General features: G+C 47.0%; 1 protein-coding gene across 2 annotated transcripts; it reads right to left on the reverse strand.

Moving 5' to 3' along the window:
- Positions 1-2309: 2309 nt before the first annotated feature.
- Positions 2310-3258, reverse strand: LOC120680149. 2 transcript variants are annotated; one of them, XM_039961764.1, is made up of 3 exons: positions 2889-3258; positions 2681-2824; positions 2310-2500 (listed from the first exon to the last, which is right to left on the reverse strand). In XM_039961764.1, the coding sequence occupies exons 1-3, from the start codon at positions 3020-3022 to the stop codon at positions 2473-2475; spliced, it is 306 nt and encodes a 101-aa protein (XP_039817698.1). In that variant the 5' UTR covers positions 3023-3258; the 3' UTR covers positions 2310-2472. The 2 variants fall into 2 exon arrangements, 1 of the variants encoding a protein (XP_039817698.1); XR_005677490.1 differs by lacking the exons at positions 2681-2824; positions 2889-3258 and adding an exon at positions 2566-2597.
- Between the last annotated feature and the right edge of the window lie 22115 nt (positions 3259-25373).

Below are 25373 nucleotides of genomic sequence, written 5' to 3' on the forward strand. Positions count from 1 at the left end.
TTAGATAATTTAGAAAAACACAACAAACACAACGATGCAGCATGTGACTAGCACTAGGTAGTCCTAGTAGCCATATCCCCACGTAGCAAACTGCGTTGAGCCTTCTCCGCAGTATCCACCCATTGCAGGTGGTGCAGGCGGTGGTGCCGGAGGGGCAGGGCCCTTCTTCTTGTGACAAGGGCAGTTGCAGTAAGGAATAGTGCATGATTAATCCTGTGAAGCGGCAGCATTGCTGGTATCATCATCTTCGTCGTCTTTGTTACCCTCGCTCAATTCCTCGTAATGGTTTACCTTGCATTCCAGATCAAAGATTTTTATCTGGAGGTACTCGATGAACTCCTGAACTGAATCAATTGGTGCAGGATCGACCCACCTGGTAAAACCACAGTTTTCTGGAGCATCTGAAGACTGCAAAATAAATTTTATGTAAGGTATCTCAACGAAGATAAAGAAATAAAACAACCGAGTATTACCCATGCGTGTGGGCATTTGAAGAAACGCCGACCACCATCCATCCCGTCGGTGCACATCTGTACTAAGCAGTACTCACCATGTCTGCATTTTGGTCACGGTTGTCTACGGTTATCGTATTGTCGTAGAGGAGTTTCATTGGTAAATTCACTCTTGTGCTGTGGCGGAAACTCAAACACTGGTTCCGGAAAGGAATCAGGTCCAAGAGGCCCCTCCCATATTATGGGGTCTCCCTTTCTTCCACCTTTTCCTTTCCCAAAACCGTAGTAATTCTTCCCGCTAGACCCACCTCCAGACATTGGGTATACAATGAGCTTTTGTTTGAGTGCTGCTGGGAGTTCACAAACTTCGGAGTATTTATAGGCGCACAAAGGTTTGATACCCGGAGTGTGGAGTGTAAATGGACCTGAAAAGCCTACATGACAACACAGTGAAGAGGCTAGCTGACCGAACACTGAAAATGCTAGATTCAATTATCGAACTGACTACTCGATGCATCTCTGTGCATGCAGAGCATCTAAGTGCATGCAGACTCACAGCACTGCATCGCTACCGCTCGGTCGATCGTGCCTAGATGCCGCCTTCCCCACTACACGCCACAAACCTTCGCTGTAGAATGACAGTTCCGTCGTCCTCGCCCGAGAGACTGCTTTGAATGTGAGCTGGTGTGGTTGCCGTGTTGTCACATCTTTTTGAAATGGTAAAAAGGCACTACTATTGGGCTGTCGTCTTTTGTCACGTTTGTCTGGGCAAACAATGCAACATATGCGAAACCCGTGATCGCCGTGCTGAGCAGTGGCAACCTGTGATCTCGTACTCGCAGCTAGATACACTATGGTCCCTATTTTGAGCTATACGAGCGTGTCACGAAGTTTACTCTGTATGCGGTAGTCGTCATCATCATCGGCGGGATCTCGGCCGCTAACTCCTCCCGCAACTAACTTGTCCTTCATTAAATCATGAAAAAAATTCGCAAGAGCTTCCCTTATTGCACGAGCATTATGGAACCCACAAACATAACAAGTTCACATCAATAATATCTATAGAAACAAATGACAAGTAAACTACCACAATCATAAACAACCATAATCCGAACAGTCGAAACAGTCCATAATGCCGTCGGAGAAACAAGTGCAAACAACTAACCACCCCTACCATTCCGACCTCTCTTACATTGTGCGTGTATGTGATCTGTAGGGTAGCTATGACGTTCCGGTGGCCCCACGTTTCTGGCAGGACGGCGTAACTGAGCCAGAGGTGTATGCAAGCTGGGATCATCGTCCTGGGCAGGCGTAGCAAACAACCGTGTAAACTCGTCCAAGGAGGCCGCGGCGTTGTCTTTAGACCACCCTACAGATCACAAAAAAAAATTTAAGCAACATTCAAAAGGTGAATGCAATTCCATACAAATTATTGTACGTACCCTGTGTTAGAGGAGGTGGTGGTGGTGGATAGGAAGAAGCTTCTTCATATCCTCCTGGTGACGGCATAGGGTGATACGAAGATGGCCCCGCTCCGGTGAACTGTTGTGATCCTGAGTATAAATAATAACGTATGAGCCTTCGACCATAAAACATAAACAAATAAAATTATGCACCACATATTTACCTAAAGTCCCTCCAGCATGTGGCATAGAGGTAAACTGGGTTCCATGAAATGGAGCCCCTTGCGAGGCACCTGGCCCTCCATAGGGCTGAGAACCGGGGTATCCATACCCTGTGTGGAGTCATATTTAAATAATGCATATAAACATACGGATCGGTAAATATCACACCATACCTTCTGCCTGTCGGTGGTATAAGGGAGGCTGTTGCCGTGCGGGACCACAAGGAACCGACGTCGACGCTTGCGACGATCCGTAGGAATCCTTGTACTCCTTCCGCGTACCAAAGGCCTGAAGCATACCTCGGGCTCTATCACATTGAGTGGTCCAGGCCTCGAGTTGTGCCGGCACGCTCATCGTAGACCCGCCATGAATCCTTATTACATTCAGTGAGCAATCTAATTCAAGCAGCCTACATGCCTCGAACTGCAACAAAAAAAACTTAGTATACAAATATTAAAAGATCGAAAATGCCGTCAACATTTACTCACCGCCCCAGCTAATGCCTCATCCCTGTGTCTTGCATAGCGATCCTGCGAAGTTGCAACATGCGGCTGTGGATGCATGCCAACATACGTCAAACGGCAACGAGTCTTCGGTTCGTACCAGGTCAGGTACGCCCGAAACGAAGGCTCCGTGTGTGGAACGGTATCCTCAGCCAACTGCTCGTCTGCATCATCCCACGCAGCCACCCATGGTTGTAATCTAGTGACCCACATTGTCGAGAAAGGATGTCCAGCCCTTGATAAACTGCACGTTAAATAGAAATTAGTTTCACATTATTAGTACATGGGTGCTCACAGATTTTTGTTACCTATGATCGTGGCGCTGAACACGATCCAACGCTGAAGACACAGGGAAAGACTGGCGTCGACCGAACTGCCTCATGACTCTATCCGGGCAGTGGGCCTCAACTGCAATGTCGTACACCAAAGCTGCAGTAGTCATCCATAGGCCCTGGTTCTGTGTGCACACCGAAGATATCCCAAGCGGTGCACGTGCGGCTATAGCCGAAGGACTGTATGGCTCCCACACAATGTCTTCTGGGGTCAATCGATCAAATTCGGCAACAAACTCAGGATAAGACCGCCGGGTCTGTACATGTGCCCATGTTTTCTGCAAAAATAAAAATTATGTGTCCATAAAAAAGGTATTGAGGGAACAATATATGACCATAGTACGCATAGAATATAAATTTTTATCGGGTCCATACCTGTCGAGAGTACCAGAGAGTCCCCATGGTGGGTCTGTCGTCCTCCATGTCACCGTACATATCCGGCGTGTACGGTGACTGGTCAATCATGGGACGACCGATAGCAATCCTCTCGTAAGACCAAAGTTGTAGCAGAATTGGGCACCCCGTTAGGACAGCATTCCTATCATTCTGCCGTGATGCCTTGCAGAGTCCACGATATGTGCATGCAAGAGCCGCTGAACCCCAACTATATAAGGGTATGGCATCCTCATCTGCATCAGCGATCTCCTGTGCGTAGGGCAGAAGCACCATATCCACACAGTGCCCGTGTGAGTTGTTGAACAGGATGTACCCAAATAACCACAGCAGGTATGCCTCGAGTGATCTAGTCACGCTATAGTCATCAGCATGAGCTGCCAACAGATCCGGCTGCAATGAAGTATGAACATTGAGAATAAGAAACACATGAGTTATTTCAAAGCCATAAAATACATCAACACATCGTTTTGTACGAAATTGTACCTGAAACTATAGGAGCCATGACTTGGAAGGGCCTTTCGACTGTGGGTGCTCATTGAAATCTTCAGGATCAATCGTGGTGGCAACATCTGCAAAACGTTCCTCAAGATCCTCCAGGCACGTAGAAGGTACCACACGGGGCCCAACAGCGTCTCCGGTGATAGGAAGACCAAGCAGCATCGCAACGTCCTGCAGGGTCGGTGCCATCTCCCCACAAGGGAGGTGGAACGTGTGTCTCAGGTCTCCATCTGTCAACGAGAGCTGAAAATAGAGACATGTCTAGCTTCACCAAAGCACTCTCAGCAAGACGAGCCACAGTGAGAAGACCTGCCTCGCTCAGCCTGCATCATACAGTGCTCAAATGTTAATACATTATATAACGGATAAAAACAGAAAATATAGGACATCACCTGGGCACCCATCGTGGGTCTACAGCAACCAACTCTGCAGGTGGACGTGGACGCAACACGTTTAGTTCTGGGTGCTGAACCTTCGCAAGGAAGGACCGGTGACCCGAGTCTATTGTTGGGTCCAGCAACGCAGGAGTAACCCCGGTCATACCTACCACGTAAGATCAAAACAATACAATACAATCACATACATCTAAATATTTCTAATATTTCCTTATATTTCCTAAATAATTTATAAGATTTTCTAACCATTAATAATAATTTCTAATATTTTGTAACATTTTAGAAATTTTCTAATATTATCTTGTAATTTTTAACATTAATTAATTAGATTGCTAATGTACTATATCAACGCTAATCACTACAAGTAACTACACCTAAATGTATCACTAATCAGTCCTAATAATAATTAAAATGATTGCTAATCTACTGTTTCAACAACATAGTTTCTATAATTTTTTTATAATTTTCTAACATTTTCTAACATTCTCTACAATTTTCTATAATTTTCTACAATATTCTAACATTCTCTACAATTTTCTATAATTGTCTACAATTTTCTAACATTTTCTACAATTTTCTAATATTTTCTTGTATTTTTTTTATTTTCTAATACTTCCCTAACAATTTTTTAGTATTTTTTCTAATACTAAATCTAACACTTAATGTACTATATCAACGCTAATCACTATAAGTAAATGCACCTAAATGTACCACTAATCACTCCTAACAATAATTGAATTGATTGCTAATCTACTGTTTCAAAAAAATAATTACAACATAATCTATTTATAAAATATGGAAAATTTTAGTTACCTAAAGTCGCCGGCTTGAAAATCCGACAGGGCTTCGCCGCTCCCTCACCCCTCATCTCCCTCCCTCCCTCTCTTTTCTTTTTTTCTGGATTTTTAGTAAGGCAAATGAGGGGGGAGGGGCAGCCAACACCTTATATAGGGCGGGGGGGGGGGGGGGGGGGCGGCTGCCCCGCAGCCGGGCGGCCTGGGAGGCCGGCCGCCCAGCTGCCAGGCGACCGGTCCCCAGGGACCTGTCTGCAATTTTTTTTGTCTTTTTTTGCAGATAAGCCCCTGCCGCCCGGCTGTCGGGCGGCCAGGTGCCGGGCGGGGTATATTTCTGTAAATTTCCAAATCGAAAATATATTTTTGTAAAAAACAGAAATAAAAAATATAAAAATAAAAAACCGCGTGTTGGACGGGCAGCTGCAGAGCGCTCCTAAAACAAGAGGCCCCCTTGTGGTTGTGCCCTGTGATGGGCCGTTGGCCCATTGCCCATTGCTCACTGAGTTTAATTGGCAGAGATTAGATGGGCAGGATGTGTGGCACTCTGGCTGGCTCGTGGGCTGCCGATGTCAACACTTCTTTTTACCGGTGTCATAGCAGGTAATACATGTATGCGTACAAGAGTTTTTGCCAAGTTATGTTGTCAGCTGACAACGTTAATTGAACATAGCTCCGCCACTGCTCTGCCGCCGGCCAGCGGCGCACGCAGCCAAGCGGCCAGGACAGCCAGAGCCATGTCGGCAAAAATTGGAGTCCTGTACGAAATTCTAAACTGAGTTAAATCATTTAGTCTTTGTTCTTTTTTACGTTTTTGGCTAACGGAATCATATTTTCTGTATTGATTTGCAGAACACATGACTTCAATCGATAGATCGTTCCAACATAAATAAAATTATAATAAATCTTAGAAATAATTTAAAGTATACAAGTACATGTAGTCAGTTAGGGAATTAAAAAACATCTATTCTATTTACTTTCAACTTGAGCTGATCGCCTGATGCCCTGATGGCCTGATCGATCGGCCTATTCCTATGTGGCTCTGCTTGGTGCCTGCGCTGGGGCTGTCGCCACTTGCCCGACGGTGGTGACGCCTGCGGCCTGCCTTGGCCTTGCCGTGCGCCGTCTAGGATCCTTGGCCTCGCCGCCTCGGTGTTATTGCGTACTCGCGTTGAGCAGGGAGGGACGGTGTCACAGTGATTCGTGATTGATTTGATCAGTCAGGTGAAGAGTCAGAGCGACAGCAAAGGCAAGAATAGCGGCAGACAACCTAGGAGTCATGGGCTTTATTTTGGGCATTTGTACATTTAGACCAGTAGGAAGAAGGCAAGGAGAGCTGGACTGCTTAATGGGCCACTTGAAATCTAGAGCCCAGAATTTTGGGGGCCTGTGCGGCCACACGGACCGCACCCCCTTAGGCTCGGGCTTGGGACAGAACCGCTGTCGGCCAGTTTCTCCCTTGCCACAATGTGACATTGGTGAGAACAAAAACAAAGATGGAGAGGCCACTGGGACCCCCACACCTTCGCCATCGACCAGACCGGAGGCGGGGTGCAGAGGAGCGCAGGCGGTAGTCGGAAGGGCTAAGGGCCGTTTGGGAGCCCTTCGGCTCCGGCTCCACATGTCACTTCGGCATCGGAGAAGTCGGAGCCACACCAAACGGCTATTCCACCGGAGCCGCTCCCGTGAGGAGCTGGAGCCATTTTTAGACTACATCGGTAGAGCTGCAAATAGTAGCTCCGCGGCTCCGGCTCCGGCTCCGGCTCCGTGCGTGAAGCCCTCGGCGAGGAGCCCTCCCAAACACGGCCTAAATATCGTCCGTGTTAGAATCATCAATCCATCACCTTAAAAATCTACGGTGCGTGCATCAGGTTCTGGGTTTAATCCAATAACTATTCCAATCTATAGCCGTGGCCCAACTTGGATATGATGTACTTAAGATCCCACGTCCAGTCTGGTATGCTAGTTGCTAGTTGCGTTGGCCAAACTGTAATCATAATTATTACTTATTTTGTTTTCTGGGCGTTGGCTAGCCCGTTGGCTTGCTACGCTACATATATTCTATGTTTCTTTTCTATTTTTTCTCTTCCGTGTTTTGTTTTGCCTTCTTTTTTATTCATGACTGTTTCTTCTTCTTTGCTCATTTTCTCCCTTCCACTACATTCTTTCTTTTATTCATTCAGCAAATCTTTTAAATCTACCTTTACTTTCTTTTATTTCTTTCTTTTTCCTCTTGTTTTCTTATTTAATTTTTCTTACATTCTACAAGAAGACGTTTTTATGTATTTTGTAATTTATATCATTCATCTTTATTTTGTTCACAAAAGCAAATTTTTTGTTCTCGTTGTAGATTAAATTGTTCTGTGATGTTGACCCATTTGTTCGTGATATTTATTTTTTAGTTATCCTATATAATTAAATGTTTGCAATGTATTATATTTTGTTCGTTATAATTAACTTTTTTTTCACAAAAATAATCATTTGTTCATGTTCTTAAAATATTTGTTCTCAGTTTTCGAACTTAAGTATTTAGTATTCAAAAAATGCTTTTAAAAAATATTGTGCAAACATAGACAAGTGTAGTCTTGTTTTGAAGATCTTTTCGTAAGAAGGATAGTGGTGCAATCCAAATTTAATGTGGATGCTCAATTTAATAGTTATTGTTTTTTTTTAATTTCATATTTGCATGCATGTGAGTGATGTTAGGATTTTTATCTCTTCTGCATGCATGCAAAGATATGTACAATTTAGCAGCCAACATGCGCAAAAAATTACACATAAATTGGCTAGCTCAATACAATATTACAAAATTACATTTAGAGTCCATGCGCTTCAAGTGATGGTTTGCTTGACCATCACGTTAAGTGACGGAAAACTGCACCCGGCTGTAGTGGACCCATGTGGCACCCTCAGTGGGGCGTCTAGTGAAGCGTCCCCTCATAAGAGAAGATTTAAATGTGATACAAACATCAGTCCCAGGAGGCTGATGACACATTTATTACATCAGATGGTTCATCACCGTACAACTCTACGCGGTAATGGGCAGAGAAGTGTCATTATCGCGAGGATTACAACCCATACCCACACAACGATATTAATTATAAAAAGAGGGTCATTAGAGTCTTGCACCATGCGGTATCTCCTGCGGGTGACCCTAATCCACAGGCAAGGCTGGGTGCAGGACGGTACCCTACTCGACGTCTTCTGGAACAAAGTCTGGATCTTCCTCTGAAAAATTAAGAAATGGGGTGAGTACAAACGTACTCAGCAAGTCCAACCACACCCATGGAGGGGGTATAAACAGAATATAATGCACAGGGTAAATCAAGGATAAGGCTAGGGTTTAATTTGCGGAAAACAAATTTTTATGCAGGGGTTCATTTGAAAGAAATGATTTTTCAAAGCAAGTTCTCTTTGTACCGAATAACTCATAATGTTGGCCCACACAGGACCCAAATTTTAAGCTGCTACCGGACTCCTCATCCGTCGTAGCACACGGCACAACTGCCGGACACTTTACCAAAACAACTCACGCCAACCCATCCCAACAGAAACACTAGTTGTGTGACCACACCGTAACTCGCCCAGCACCGTGGGCACAGCTATTCGAATAGATTCTTAACTCTGCAGAGGTGTGCAACTTTACCCACAAGCGGGGTACCGCAACTCGATCACCTTAGTGTCGGTGCAGATCCCAACAAAGCCATTACCCACCTTAGCTAGACCTGACTAGCCATCACGGGATGCACCAAGGGGTCATTGACCTATCACAGAGGTTTTAACCGGGGCATAAGTCACACAGAGCTAATCCCTTCTCCTTGATCACCCGTTGCTCTCAGCTCTCCTGATGGCTATCAGACTAACTAGTGGGGCTTATGCTAAGCCGTTGCCCATTCAACGGTCGAGTGGTTTGCGCGATAGTGGAGTTAGGTGAGATGACACACCAACTCGGTCCTTAGTTGTGACACAATGGATATCTCCCTTCCTTGCTCTGCCACACAGACACGAGCACACCAATCGGCAAATCACACAGAAATGCCATCCATCCCGTCTAAACTCATATTTCGAAATTCCACATTTTTCCCTTCCCACATACGCACACATTTTCTTTATAAAACAAGTTGTATTGTGTTTAAGGTCCTAAGCGTTCTAGAAGCGATTAACGTCCAAACACATTCAGACATTAATCTAGGTGGTCAAGGATTGGTTATAACAAATCAAGGGGTGGCTATCCAACCGTGTTTTCAGCAGGCAAAACATATGCAATTTTATAAGATAGACCAATAGGCTGTGTTTATAAAAACTAGGACAAAAGCATGCATCAAAGGATGGGATTGAACTTGCCGTCTTCAAAATCTTCCGGGAGGTCCTGATCGAGATGCTGTCCTTCAGGCTCGGGGTCGCAGAACTGGTCCTCGTTCGCTGGCTCACAGTACTGCTCGTCGATGGGCTCTCCTTTGTTCACACCATGATCTACGGCGTATACAAACAAACACATAATCAAGAAAAAGAAATAAAAGTTTTTATCGTTGAGCTCGAATCGGAAATAATTAAGATATGGAGATAGAAGTAATATTTTTGGGCGATTTCCTAATGGCATGGCCAAAACTATGTTACGAGAGTCGTGGTAAGGTTTTAGGTCGATCCGAGGTCGTTTGGCGCATGAAATGATAGGTTATATAAAGGTTTAGGGGTTAAATAAGGGGTCAGGGACCTATTTGAAATTTGTTCTGAGAGTGGAAGGGCCTGATTGTAATTTCTAGAAATATCTTGGATGTACTAAAAAGGTGTAGGGTTTATTAAGTATATATGGTGGGAGGGTTTATTTGCGAATAAAAGAATAGGAAGGGTCTCTTTTGTAAAAGGACTTGAGAGGTGAGAGGGTTCTTTAAGAAATAACGGGAAAAGCAGGGGCCTAAAGGCAAAAATGTCTGTCTTCTCCCTTTTCCCCTCGCTGGGAAATAGGGGAGGGGCGGTGGCGCGCCGGTGGCGGCCCTCGCCGGCGGTCTGGGCCTCGGGGGCGGCCGGGAGGAGGGGGAAAAGAGAGAGAGAGGCTCAAGGGGTCGATTCCCCACCTCGATTTTGGGGAAGGAGGCCCGCAGGGCGGGGATTCATGGCGGCGTGCGGCTGCAGGTGGCGGCGGCCATGGTGGCGCTGCGGTGGGGCTTGCCGGCGGCCAAGGTGAGGAGGGAGAGTGAGAGGGAGGCGATGAGGTCCTAATGCACCTCTTACCCTGGGCAAAGGCAGCGCGAGGGGGCGGCTCCGCGGTGGCCGGTGTGCTCGGCGGCTATGGCGGTGGTGGCGGCACTGAGAGCTCGGGGAGGAGGCAAGGGATGGTGGTGGAGGTCGTGGTGATGGCGGAACGCGGCGTGGGGGGGGGTCTATTTAAGGGCGAGGTAAGGCGGTGGGTGGTGGCCGCGTTGGTGGTGGCTCGGCGAACTTCGTGGCCGGCCTTAATGGCGCTTGGCCGTTACCGCGGTGTCGTGGAGCGGCGGCGCGGGCGGCGAGACGACCACAGGATGACGCGACCACTCAGGCAGGCGGCGAGCGGGGCCGCTGGTGCTGTGCGGCTTGACGGCAGAGGGGGCGGCGAGCAGTGCCGCTCATGTCGCGCGTGGGCGTGCACAGGGGCAGTCGGCGGCGAGGGCGGGGCGTGCACGTGGGCTCTGCTCGCGGGCTCGAGCGTCGAGGCAGGCAAGCGGCGAGCGGCGCGGCGGCGATGATGGCCCTGCGGTGCGTGGCGTGGCAGGCGTGCCGAGCGGCGGCGAGCGTCGCGGCGGGCGGCGCGGCGGGTGGCCCGGCCGCGTGGAGCACGCGTGCGCGTGGGCAGGCTGGGGTGTGCGCGCGCACAGGGGTTGGGGCGGGCGGCGTGGCTCGGACGCGCGCGGGAGAGCGAGGTCGGGGAGCCGGGCCGGCGTGCGCGCGTGGCGAGCGGCGCTCGGGGGCAGAGGAAGGAAAGAGGAGAAGGGAGGAGGAGAAAAAAAGAAAAATGGAAAAGGAAAAGAAAAAGAAGAAATATAGAAAAAGAAAAGGAAAAAGTGGAAGGAGAGAGAGAGAGAGAGAGACGGCGGGAATCGCGGCGGCGACCGTGACTGGACTCGCACGCGCGCCGGTCGGGCGTGACGCACGGGACAAGGACGAATAGGGAGACGGGATAGCGATGGATTTGGATGTCGGGACCGATTTTTCGGGAGATCGGGCAGAGAACGATTTTGAGTGGACTGAGCTCAACGATGAAAAATTATTTTTTAAAAATTATTTTTAGCATGTGATTTGTTTGGTAAGTTTTTCAGGGTGTTACAAACCTACGCAACTTAAAATGAATCTCGTCCTCGAGATTCGGCTGGCTCCTAAATAGATGGGGAAATTCTTTCTTCAGAGTGTCTTCACGTTCCCATGTCGCCTCTTCTACTTCATGTTTGCTCCACTGGACTCTGCAAATCCGTATTTCGGAGTTTCTTGTCCTCCTAGTGACAGTGTCCAAAATCTTGACTGGTACTTCTTGATATCACAGGTCTGGTTGCAGATCTATCGTTTTTACAGGCACGTGTTCTGCCTCGGGTACCCTCAAACATCTCCTTAGCTGGGACACATGGAATACCGGGTGTATATCAGACATTCCCTCTGGTAACTCCAACCGGTATGCTACAGCTCCGACTTTCTTCAGAACTCGGTATGGTCCAATGTACCAAGGGGCCAACTTTCCTTGTATCTGAAATCTTCGAGTTCCCCGAATAGGTGAAACCTTAAGGTAGGCGAACTCTCCCGGGTTGAAGCTTATTTCTCATCTCTTCTTATCTGCGTAGCTCTTCTGTCGAGACTGGGCGGCCTTAAGCTTTTCTCTAATCTTGGCCACTCTTTCTTCTGCTTCCTTTATGAGTGCGGGTCCCACTAGGGCACGTTCTCCAACTTCTGACCACATCAGGGGAGTTCTGCATTTTCTGCCATAAAGAGCTTCAAATGGTGACATGCCTAAACTTGCTTGATAACCGTTGTTGTATGAAAATTCCGCATAGGGCAGACTCTGCTCCCAATCCTTGCCATAAGTAAGGACACATGCTCTCAGCATATCTTCCATAATATGATTCACTCTTTCCGTTTGGCCATCTGTTTGTGGGTGATAGGCGGAGCTAAAATCCAATTTGGTGCCCATGGCTTTATGCAAACTTTTCCAAAACCTAGAGGTGAATTGGGTCTCTCTATGTTATCCAATTCTGCTAGGCACACCATGTAACTTTACTATATTTTCCACATAAAGCTTGGCGAGCTTTTCTCCACCGTAATTTGTCCGTACGGGTATAAAATGAGCCGATTTAGTGAGTCGGTCCACTATTACCCATATGGAATCATGTCCTTTTTGTGTTCTAGGCAAACCCACTACGAAATCCATTCCTATCTCATCCCATTTCCAAACCGGAATAGGTAGGGGTTGCAGCAATCCTGCTGGCTTCTGATGTTCGGCCTTGATCCTTTGGCAAGTATCACAACGGGCGACAAACCGTGCAATGTCCGCCTTCATTCCTTTCCACCAATACTTTTGTCTTAAGTCCATATACATCTTGGTGGATCCTGGGTGGATGGAGTAGGCCGAGTTATGGGCTTCATCCATGATTATTTGTCGGAAGTCTCCTTTCCGGGGCACACAAATTCTATCTTTATACCATAAAGTTCCCTCATTATCCCCTCTAAAATCTGGCGCCTTATTTTCTCCAGTTTGTGTTCGGATTCCCATCAAGTCCTTGTCCGGACTTTGAGCCCTTTTGATTCTGTCTTCTAGTGTGGATTGGACGTTCAGCACATGGCTGGAGCCTCGAGGGATAATGTGCACATTCAATCGTGCCATTTCTTCTCGCAGATGATCATCCTTGGGTCCATAGGATTTTCGGCTTAGGGCATCGGCTACCACGTTAGCCTTGCCAGGGTGGTAATGAATTTCCACATTATAGTCCTTAACCAATTCCAACCATCTTCTTTACCTTAAATTCAAATCCGGCTGAGTGAAGATATACTTCAAACTCTTATGGTCGGTGTAAATCTCACACTTATTTCCAATCAAATAATGTCTCCAAATCTTAAGGGCATGCACTATGGCTGCAAGTTCCAAATCATGGGTTGGGTAGTTCTGCTCATGAGGCCTGAGTTGGCGGGAAGCATATGCAACGAATTTCCCGTCTTGCATGAGTACACAACCCAATCCTTATCAGGATGCATCACAATAGATGACAAAATCCCGATGAATATCCGGTAGGGTCAGCACTGGGGCGGTCGTCAACCTATTCTTCAATTCTTGAAAACTTTTCTCACATGGCTATCTTGGAAAATCCTTCAATGAATCTCCGATAATATCCAGCTAATCCAAGAAAACTTCTGATTTCGCTAACATTGGTCGGTTGCTGCAAGTTGGAGACTGCTTCGACCTTCTCGGGGTCCACTGCTACTCCTTCCGCGGTCAGAATATGACCAAGAAAAGCTACTTTCTCCAGCCAGAATTCACATTTGCTGAATTTGGCATATAGCCTATGTACTCTCAATTTTTCCAAAACTACTCTCAGATGTTGCTCATGCTCCTGAACACTCTTCGAGTAAATAAGTATGTCGTCAATAAAGACTACGACAAACTTATCTAACTCGTGTTGTCGGTCAAAACCCACCGGCGAGTAGCGACAGGCAACACAAAAAGCCGGGAGGTCGCCGGGGCGCTGGCAGGCACTGCTCCCTCGTCAACGGCCCACAATTCCAGCACACGCCGCGGCTTTCGAAGACGCAGGGCATGCCACCTGACCTATACCCAATCAAGAAGGTGCGAACGTGGTTGCGACGATTTGCCTGCATACACAAACACGTGGAAACATAAGTCCGAGCCGTGGTCAGCTCCCCGAGACGACTCTTGCATCAGCTTTAAAGAGCCGATCGAGTCCCGGTGTCAGATTGGATCTGTTTGTATCAGGATATTTGATGAATAAAACAAATAACTGTTAAGCTGCTTCAATTAAATCTAGCTAATCTAATCCACGACGGTAAAAGCTTCACTGCTAGATCGGAACATCCTACACGTAATTAGGCCTAATGAACGCAATAAATAACTAAACCTTAACCAGAATAGAGTCCTAAGAACAAGCTAAAGCCGATTCCCGGATCAATTTCCTGTTAAGACTAAGGCAAAATATCTAATACGTCACTGGATCATCCAACCCGTTTGCAAGGCCTAACCTAGCAGGTATTACACCAACTCTTAAGTATAAGAGCGAACCATAATAGACTAAATCTACTAAATATAAAAGAAGCAGGGTGTTATTTCCGTGCAACTAATTCTATGCAACAAGAATTAGCATAAGATTGAAACATGATTGCGCAGAGATAACATGATATTCGTAGATGATAAGCAACACAAGCACGATAGATCTACTAAAAGCCATGCTACGAATATCAGGATAACTAGCATTACTCGCCATCAAAAACATTTCAGTACGAGTAATACCAAGGTAAAAGCAAGAACAACGCTGCCCTGATCGCAAGAAGCAATCAGTGCAGCATGACGCTTACTTGGATGAAACCCTAGAATTAGGGGTGGCGATGCGCCGAGAGTTGTTGATTGCAAACGTGATGACGTTCTCTTTTTACGAATATCATAGGGTACATATTTATAGTCCGGAGACTTCGGAAACAATCTAAACTAATGTGTCCATATCGGACTCTATCTCTAACTTAATCTGAACTAAATCTAAGGATACACGGCCCACATGGCCCAAATGCTCACGCAGGAGCCGATTCGTAAGCCTTCTTCAATTTCTTCATTAAGCCCAACTCACTCGCGGCCCATTAATTAACCTGTTAAATTATGACGATAACACATGCCCCTGGTTTTGGCAATGATAATTCCAAAACCACTTCACCGCTCCATCTTCCCGTTTATGCTTCATTAAAACGCACAACAACCACCATGGAAGACACAACGTCTCTGCAACTGGCTCCTCGTAGAATGTGAAACTGCCGATCAGTCTTCCATTTTTTTACTATTTAATCTCACCCCGAATCGACTCTCTTCACGACAAACTCATCCTCCTCCCAAAGCCAAGTAGCGCAGAAAACCCCAACCTTCAGTAGCCATGGCGATTTCCTCCTCCTCCGGCTCCAACTCCATCGGCCATTCTTCCTCCCCTCCTTCTTCCCCTTCTTCTTCAAACCGTTCTGCCTCCTCCCTCGACTCCATTCCAGAGAGTTGGGAACCGACGCCGGAGTACGACCCGGCGGCGACGTACGAAGCGCTCGCTCCTCTGCACTGGGATGCAGAGGAATTCGACTTCGGGATCGCCTCCGAAGATGATGAGCCCCAAACTAAAGGCGAAGACCTCCAACTCCTGTTCCAGGAGGAGTTGGAGAGCAGTAGTGAGGAAGGCTTCTCCTGGGATGGAGCCGATTCCTCCTCGGAAGAGGAAATCGGCTGCTCCTCCAGCAGCGACGAACCGATGGGAGGAAAGCCCTTCCGATTCCTCGGGTCCTCCGAGGAGGACAGCGAGGAAGAAAGTAGCGGCGGCGGCGGCTGGAGCAGTGACGTCGAGACTGACGGCAGCAGCAGCGCCTTTGATGGCGCTGACGACGATGACGACAGCGACAGCGGAGATGTGCCGGCTCGAAGTCCCAAGCGCCGTAGGTACTAGGTACCTATGAGCGGTAGATGTAGGTAATAGAGTAGAAGTAGTGTTGTAAAGGCGAAGGATTCTTCCTTTGTCAAATCGGCTCTCCTGTAAAAATTCGACTTTTAATGAAGTCTATTATCTTTTAACTTGTTTGCTCAAATCTTACCCCAAAAAGCCGATGGCATCGCATCAGCCTTTACTAATGTCCAAGAGCCGACGGAATTCAAAATTGGAAGCAACTCGTATATGAACAGAACACCACTTCCACTTCTGAATCCAATTCGAACTAGACACTCCAAATCCGAGCGTAATTTGAGAATCCCGCTCCATAAATTTGAGTAAAGACTCGCGAGCATCCAAAATTCGAATCAGAGCCCACAGAACAACCAAACCCTAAATCAACAGATCTAAACCATGGCGGACTCTGTAGTTCAGACAGCGAACTCTGCAATCGATGATGCGGCAATCTGCGGCCTGAAGGTAATATTCAGCCTGCCCCTTTTGACTTTCTTCATCTCGCTAAGCCTCCAACAAATTAAATTCTGAAATATGACACCACATGTAAATTTTTGAATCTCTGAACTTCAGGTGTCAGACATCCTTCTGCCGCATCCTTCCAATCCAAAATCCTTTTATCTCGGCCCACGAACTTATGAAAATCCCACAGATTTAATATCCTGTGAAGCAAATAGGATCCCTTTCGTAAGCCAAAGCATCGATTTGAATTCCTGGGCCGACTGCTTAAGAGCCTGGCCCAATCCACCCGAAAGCTGGACTACATGGTACATCAGAGTAGCAAAAACCTACATGCCCTTGTGGCAAGAACTGAACATAGCTGATGCACTCAGTCTATCATTATCTCCCTTGGACAAAGATGAAAACCTTCTGAAGACCATCGGCTATTTCTGGTCCGATGCTCTGAACTGTTTTCTCTTCGGTCATGGACCCATGACCCCTACTCTGCTGGATGTTACCATGATTACTGGTCTAGACATTAAGTCTCTTGATCCTGCAGCTCACAGAATGGTAGAAGTCCCCTTCAAACTTTCATCTAAAGCAGACTGCACAAACTGGAGCACTTATATGAACCAGCACATGAAAACGAAAGGACCAGTAAGTAAAAAGGAACACACAACCTTTCTAAATCTTTGGCTAGAACATTTCATCTTCTGTGGTCCTTCCTTAGCCCCAACCAAGAATTATCTTCCTTTGGCTTACCATCTAGCCCAGGGCAACCGCATTAGCCTAGGCAAAGCTTTTCCTCGGAGAAACATACAGATGTCTCCACTTAATGACAACTAGCTTGCTCAGCCAAAGGAAACTCAGAAGTGGAGGCCCTTGGTGGTTCATTCAGTTATGGGCACAACTCTACTTTCAGCATCAGATTCCAAACTTTCAAAGCCTGACCAAGAATTCCTTCCCCGATGAGAATGGCAAACCAATTAGATGTACCAGCTATGGCCAGGCTCTATTCAGCCTTCCTGGCAGTAAACTGAACCCGACAGATGCAGCAAACTGGTTTAGAGTTTTCTACAAAGGTCTAGTCAATCCCCTCTATTTTCTATTCACTGAATCTGAAGCTTTTGAGAACCCAACTGCCTTTAGACTGGATTGTTTTGCTGATGACGACAACACTCGACATCTGTATTCTTTAATGATCCGACCTGGCTTCCTTCTTGTTGGCATCAGCACCTCCAACAGAATCATCAAACCAGGTTATGAGACTTATCAACTAGTCGTAGTAGCTCGGCAATTTGGCTTAGGACAAGTCCCTCCCCACTTAAATATTCACCACTTGGTGGAGAGCAGAGCCGATCTACCCGATGGTCTTACCAGTTCAAGATGCTATAGCATGTTTGACAATCTCCACATTCCAGTACTAGCCGATCTATCCATTACTCCTTCATCAATCGGCTTTAACACTTGGTGGGAAATGTGGAAAACTCATGTCTTCAGAAAAGCTTTAGGTCCTCGACTGCAGTAAATTGATCTTGAATATGTAATCCTAGAAGAAGAGGTACTGAATCTGTGCACTTATTCTTTCTAAGTCCTCTATTCCTTTCTCTTGGCTAACCTTGCTCACCTTGCTTACAGCAAAAGATGGTCCAGAACCTATAGCCAATAACGGGGAACCATTCGACTTTCTTCCATCCGCCCCTGATGTTCTCTTTTGCAAGGGATCACCACCAATGAAGAAAGTGATAATGACTGTTCGGCCAGACTCACCCCAGTTGGCCTCTAAGCGGAGACAATTCTCTGGAAGTGCTGCCCCCCGAGTGCCAACTAAGAAATGGAAGATCTTCACGAGATGGGTCATCAAGAAGACAGCACAACCTTCTCCAAGTCCATCAGACTCCAACACCAACCAGGTAATCCATCTCTCTAAATTTTCCTGAATGTTTTCCCCTTTTATATGCACATATACTCTGGTTGATTATAATCCTTTCTCCAGGACACAATTGAAGAAATCCTTAGCATTGGAAGCCCATCACGACAGAGAACCGCTGTTCATGAAGTCGACACTGGAACAAATGAAATCCCTGAACAGCAAGAAGTAACCATCGTCCAAGCAGAAATTCGCAGCGAAGAAACCACAACAGATGATGTGACGATGGAAGCCCAACCCAGAACTCCTGAAGCTCCGCGTGACGAACAAGCCGTCATAGCCGATGCTACTACCGCTGCCCCAATTGAGCCGATCACACTCGGATCGACCATTGCTTCTTCCTTACAATAGGTAACATCGCACGAGCCGATTTTAAATTAGCCGACGACTCTGTTGATATGCCTTGCTCCCAAAACTAACTCTGATATCTTCACAGGGCTTCAACATTTCAGATTTGCTCTCCTTTGACCCGTGTAAGGAACATGGCACCATTTATGCCATTTCAAGTGATTTTGGTGATCAAATGACAACACAACACTTGGACTAATATGATTGTTAAGATGACCATTCTCAGGCTTTTAGGTTCAAGTGATGACAAAGAGGAAGAGAAGATAGGCGTAGCAAGGCCCAAAGGGCCGCCCCTACGGGGGTTCCGCTTCCTAAGCATTCGGATCAAGAGCACCGGAAGAACCGATGCCTAAGCATCGGTGCATCCGACGCTTGTCGGAAGAACCGGCGCTATGAAGTTTGGTGCAGAAGGGAATCGAAGCCAAGTCAGCCTATAGGCACCGGTTGAACCGACGGGTCAAAAAGGGAGCATCGGTGCATTGGGCGTTCTATGTTCCAGAGACGATGTCAAGACCCAGGAGAAGATTCTTCAGCACCGGTTGAACCGGTGAAGCATCGGTGCATACCATCGGTGTAATGACGTCAGCTGTCAGGAGAAGATTCTTAAGCACCGGATGAACCGGTGATGCATCGGAACAAAGCATCGGTTCTTCCGGTGGTCACTGCATCAGCTGTCAGGACTTCAACGGCTACTTCGGTTTATGAGTGACCGGAAGAACCGACGCTACCCCTGCCAGAGGCATCGGTTCTTCCGGTGATACGCAGAATTTCAGCTGACCGTTGGAGCAACGGCTACAAGACTTGGTGGCCTATATATACGCCTCACCCCGGCCATTTGAAGTTTGCTGGAGTTGCTGGACATCCCGCACACACCCAAGAACATCTCCAACCACCATAGAGCTTCATTGTACATCATATAGGCTTAAGCACACTTGTGAGAGTGCTTAGTGCTTGTTTAGGCTTAGTTCTTGAGAGAACTAGCTTGAGAGAAAGTCTTGCTGCGGCAAGCAACTTGTGTACTCGTCGTGTGACCCTCCGACTTGGTGTGGAGTGGCAACGACACTTTGTGCGGGGAAGGAGGCCCCTACTTGGTGTTAAAGCTCCAAGATAGTGAAGACGGTGCCGTGGTGACGCTTCGAGATAGACGGTGGCGGTGACCTCGTCTTTGTGACTTGGCGTCACTTAGCCTTTGCTTGTCGGGAGCCTTGGAGGCGTGGCAAGACGGTGATCAAGCGAGGAGACTCGGCATCACACTTGTTCTTTGTGAGCAAGTGGCCGTGGACGTAGGGAGGGACTTTGGTGTCCTAACCGAACCACGTTAAATCGTGTGTCTTGGTGTCTTCACGGGAGTTTGCATATCCTCTCCCTTACCGCTTTACTTACCACATTACGTTTCCGCATTTACTCTTTCTTGCTTACCTTTACTTTCCTAGTTAGATTGATTAGGATTGGCTATAGGTTGCAAGTCTTTTGGGGTAAGTAGAGGGTAGCATAGATAAACCTTAGTCATAACTAGCATGTGTAGGACGTGTTAGGTTTATCTTATGCAATTAGATTGAGCCCTAGGATAGAAAAGCGATTAGCGACCCTATTCACCCCCTCCCCTCTAGGGTCGGACACCCCGGTGATCCTTACAACCCGGCATCAATGGGTCTGACTGCCCTTGGAGCAAAGGTACCATCTTTACAACAATCGGCTAACTTGGCAGATCAGCTTCAACTCATCAAGGGTCTGCTCTCTGCTCCAATCAGTACTCTGGTTGACGATTCCAGCAAGATAAAAGAAATCCTCGAGCAGATAGAATCCCAACTTCCAGAGTCACTTCGAGTCAAGCTTTGGCCAGCCGGCCATCTTCCTTTCTTTCGGGCAGAAGTGAAAGCAGCACAACAGAGAATAGAATTAAGGCATTCTCAAATTCCTCTGAAAGCTGACATTGCTCAGAAGTGCAAACTGCTCAACTAAAAGAAAGCAACTCTAGATGCCAAAGCTGACATCTCCGAGAGTACAAGGCGGCTCAACCTCCTGGAAAAGGAACTGATGGAACTAGAAGAAAAGGTCCGCACCACCCAAAGACTGATCCAAGAGGAGAAAGCCTCGATTGCAAACTCCAAGCAAGAAGCCCAAGAAATGACCGAGCATATATGGGCAGAGTTTGCAGAGATAAGCACCTTGAGTCAACAGATAGTAACAGGCGATGACAAGGACGACGAAGCGATCATCGCAAGAGCCGATGCCATACGTGCAGAATACATCCATGCCATAGAAGGGTTCCTGAACTAGTAGAACTATTCAGAAAACATTTAATGTTGCCTGTTAAACCTGAAACTTGTACTCATTAAAAACATCTTAAGTCGATGGTGACACATCGGCTGCCTTGCATCTCATAATTTATTTATTTTTTTGCTGGCCAACTCAACGTGTTGGCCTCTCTCTCTCTTTTGTTTTTATTTCTTTTACTGGCCAACTCAACGTGTTGGCCTATATATATATACATATATATATATATATATATATACATATATATATATATATATACATATATATATATATATATATATATATATATATATTTGCTGGCCAACTCAACGTGTTGGCCTATTACAATACAGCCAGATGGATCTCATCGACTCTTATCACTCGCCTTCCCACATGCTCGGGAAATACTTCTTGAGGTGTTGGCCATTGACCGCCACAGGAAACTTGACACCATCCAATTCCTCAAGTATGTATGCATTTCCAGGCAAAACCTGATCAACCTTGTACGGTCCATGCCAAGTTGGAGACCATTTACTATACTTCCTGTCTTTAGTTCCCAATGGTAGCACTGCCTCCCAAACTAGGTCCCCAACCTGGAATTCTTTCGGCTTGACCTTTTTGTTGTATGCACGAGCAACTTTAGCCTTGTTTTCCTTGATCTTCTCAAGTGACCAAAGTCTTAGCTCTGTAAGATCCTCCACATTATCGCTCATCAAGGCTGCATACTCTTCAGCCGATAGATCATTCTGAAACTCAACACGTCTTGATCCGGCCGTGATCTCCCATGGCAACACAGCGTCTTGACCATAGACCAAATGGTATGGTGACATCTTGATGGATCCGTGACACGAAATATGATATGCTCACAAAGCTTCTAACAACACCTCATGCCAGCGCCTAGGATATTCATCAATCTTCCTTTTGATCAGCTTGATAAGGCTCTGGTTGGATGCTTCAGCCTGCCCATTAGCCTGGGCATAATATGGGGATGATCTGATCAGCTTGAATCCCGTTTCATCGGCAAACTTTCTGAATTCCTCCGATATAAAGACCGATCCTCCATCGGTCGTAATGGTTTGAGGAATCCCAAACCTATGAATGATGTGCTCTTTAACGAAACTGATCACATCTTTTGAAGCCACCGACCTCGTGGGTACTGCCTCCACCCATTTTGTGAAATAATCCGTGACAGCCAACACCCATTGGTGACCTTTGCTAGATGGCGGGTTAATCTGGCCAATCATATCCATGGCCCAACCCCTGAACGGCCACGACTTAATGATAGAATTCATTATTGATGCCAGTACCATCTGAATTTTGCCGAATCTCTGACATTCCTGACATCCCTTGTAATATTTAAAGCAATCCTCAAGCATGGTAGGCTAGTAATATCCCGATCGTCTAATCAGCCATTTCATCTTATGAGCCGATTGATGAGTACCGCAAGCTCCTTCATGAACCTCATGCAAGAGCCGATTCGACTCCGAAGGCCCCAAACATTTAAGTAGCAGTCCTTCCAAAGTCTTGTAGAACATGTCATCCCCTATCAGAACATACTTCATAGCTTTGAGTCTTATCCTTCTGGGAGCCCCCCGAGCCGAAACCTTCAAATAATTGAAGATATCGGCTCTCCAGTCTCCAGGTTCTAGAAACTGAACCTCTATATCGACTCCATCGGCTATTTCTTTGTATCCAGAAGCCATCTGTGCCAAGTCATTGGCTTCACTGTTCAAAGTCCTTCATATCCAGTGGAAATTAATGTACCTGAATTGTGACATCAACTCACGGCACTGCATCCATATTGGAAAAAGAGCCTCGCTCTCACATTTATATTCTTCCGTGAGCTGAGAAATCACCAGCTTCGAATCCCCAAATATTTCCACTGCTTCTGCACCAGCTTCCAAGAGTAATTCCATTCCCTTGCGAACGGCTTCATACTCTACTAAATTATTGGTGCATGGAGTAGCCATCCTGATGGAAAAAGAATATGTCGCTCCACGAGGCGATACCAACAGAATTCCTACGCCGCACCCATCATCACAAGCCGATCCGTCAAAGAACATGGCCCAGACATGTACAAAAAGTGCAGATACATCAGTGTTGACCCTGTCTGCAATAAGGTCCGCCAGTGCCTGCCCCTTGACTGCCTTTGCAGGTTGATATCGGATATCGAATTTTGACAATGCAAACATCCATTTTCTCAGTCGGCCTTTCAGAATAGGAGCCGACAACATATGCTTGATGACATCCGACTTACATATAACGATCGTCTCCGCCGAGAGAAAAATATGTCGAAGCTTTGTACATGTAAAGAATAAACAAAGACAAAGCTTTTCGATCTCAGGATACCTGGTCTCGGCGTCCAACATGCGCCTGCTGAGGTAGAAGACAACCCTCTCCTGGTCGTCATGTTTCTGAATCAGAACTGAGGCGATGGAAGTGTCACCCACAGATAAGTACACGTAGAAGGGCCTGTCTTGTCGTGGAGGAACCAAAACTGGAGGCTTCGACAAATATTCCTTGATTTCATCAAAAGCCCGCTGCTGTTCTGCCCCCCAGTGAAACTCATCCTCGGACTTGATCTTCACCAGACCTATGAACGGCTCGATACGCCCAGACAGATTGGAGATAAATCGTCTAACCAAGTTGATTTTGCCGATGAGCTTTTGTAACTCCTTCTTCGTAGTAGGCGGCTTCATTGTCTTTACCGCCTCCTGACTCTTCAAGCTGATCTTGATTCCCCGCTCATGCACCAGGAATCCTAAGAACTGACCGGCTGACACGCCAAAGGCACATTTCTTTGGGTTCATTTTGAGCCCAAACTTCCGAGTCCGTTCCAAAACTTTACGAAAATCTTCCAGATGCCCCCAGCTGACATGGACTTGACCACGACATCATCAATGTATATCTCTACCAGCTTGCCGATGAGATCATGAAAAATGTAATTCATGGCGCGTTGATATGTTGCACCGGCATTTTTCAATCCAAAGGTCATAACCAAGTACTCGAACAAGCCGACCGCGCCTGGTTCTCTGAATGCGGTCTTGCTTATATCTTCTAGGGCCATGAAAATCTGGTTGTAGCCAGTGTTACCGTCCATAAAGCTAAGCATTTTGTGACTGGCAGTGGCGTTGATCAATGTTTCTGCCATGGGCATCGGATATTCGTCCTTTGGTGTTGCTCTGTTGAGGTCCCTAAAATCCACGCAGACTCTCCATCGGCCATCCTTCTTTTGAACAGGGACCACACTGGAGATCCATTCTGCATACCTGCATGGCCTGATGAACCCTGCGTCCAACATCTTTTGCACTTCTTTCCTGACCTCCTCCAGGACTTCGGCTTTCATCTGCCTTGCTCGCTGTTGAAACAGCCGAAATCCTTTCTTAAGCGGGAGCCGATGTTCAACGATGCTTCTATCCAAACCAGGCATTTCAGTATAATCCCACGCGAAACAATCCCGGTATTCCTTCAACAGTGCTATCATCGGCTCACGCAGACTCGGGTCTAGCTTCTTGCTGATAAATGTTGGTCGCGGCTTATCCCCGGGACCGATATCAACTTCCTCCAAATCGTCAGCTGATGTAAACCCGTACCCCAACTTGCCGTCGCCTGTTAAATCGACTGTGGACGTAGGCGACTTGTCATCAACTGCCACGTCGACAGCAAACACGGGGAGATGACAAAAGAAAATTTTTGGCCGACCGCACGGGCCGGCCGTTTCTATATTACTCCTTGAAACTGAATGCTCATTAACTGACCAGCTACCGGAGCTGGCCATTGTTTGTACATAATGTAACAACTTTAACTCCAAACATATATTACTCATTTTTTTGGGGCCGGTCGCTGGGACCAGCCTCTCTAATCTTGCTAGATTCCGTAGCTTGCTAGGATGTTTTTACTCTATGAGGCCAGTGGATAAGACCACCCTCAGCCCGTTTTTTGTCGCTTCGATCCGATCACAGTCTTCTAGCGCGATCCCTGAGATCGGCTCTTGCCCTTCCACGTGGGATTATACCGAACCTCGCTGGAATCATCTGCGCGGACCACCTCCACTTCATTGCCATCCCATTGGACCAAACACTAGTGCATCGTGGAAGGAACACAACAATTGGTGTGAATCCAATCCCTCCCAAGCAGCACTGTGTACGTACTCTTACTGTTGACGATGAAGAACGAGGTTGGGATGGTCTTGCGGCCGACTGTCAACTCCGCGCCCTGCGCCTCCAACGGTTGGCCGTTGAAATCATTGAGCATTACGTTGGTCTTGATGAGATTAGCAGTAGAACGACCCAATCGGCGCAGTACTGAGTACGGCATTAGATTGACCGCGGCGCCAGTGTTGACCAACATCCTGTTCACCGGCTTGCCATCGATGAAACCCTTGAGATAAAATCCCTTCAGGTGCTTGTAGCTTTTCTCCTTGGGATTCTCGAAGATGATTGGCTGTGGGCCAAGATCCAACTGCGCGACGGCCAATTCCTCCGGTTTGGGCGCCCGAAACTCCGATGGGAGCACGAACACCATGTTTACATCAGCCGATGGCTTGTCATCATCTCTTGGCTGCTTGGGGCGCCACTCCTTCCTTGGAGGGCGCCTTTCCACCTTTCGCGGCTGCCTGACTTGCTCCGCGAGATCTGGATGTGCTTTGCTCAGCACTTTGAGGTACCTTGCTTCTGCTTCCTCAAGATTGCGTAGGTGCTGCATCCTGGGCTTCTGTGAGCGGCTGAGCCTGTCAGGACACCATCGTGGATGAT

This window comes from Panicum virgatum, chromosome 6N, assembly GCF_016808335.1.
Source record: "Panicum virgatum strain AP13 chromosome 6N, P.virgatum_v5, whole genome shotgun sequence".
NCBI classification, from domain to species: Eukaryota; Viridiplantae; Streptophyta; class Magnoliopsida; order Poales; family Poaceae; genus Panicum; species Panicum virgatum.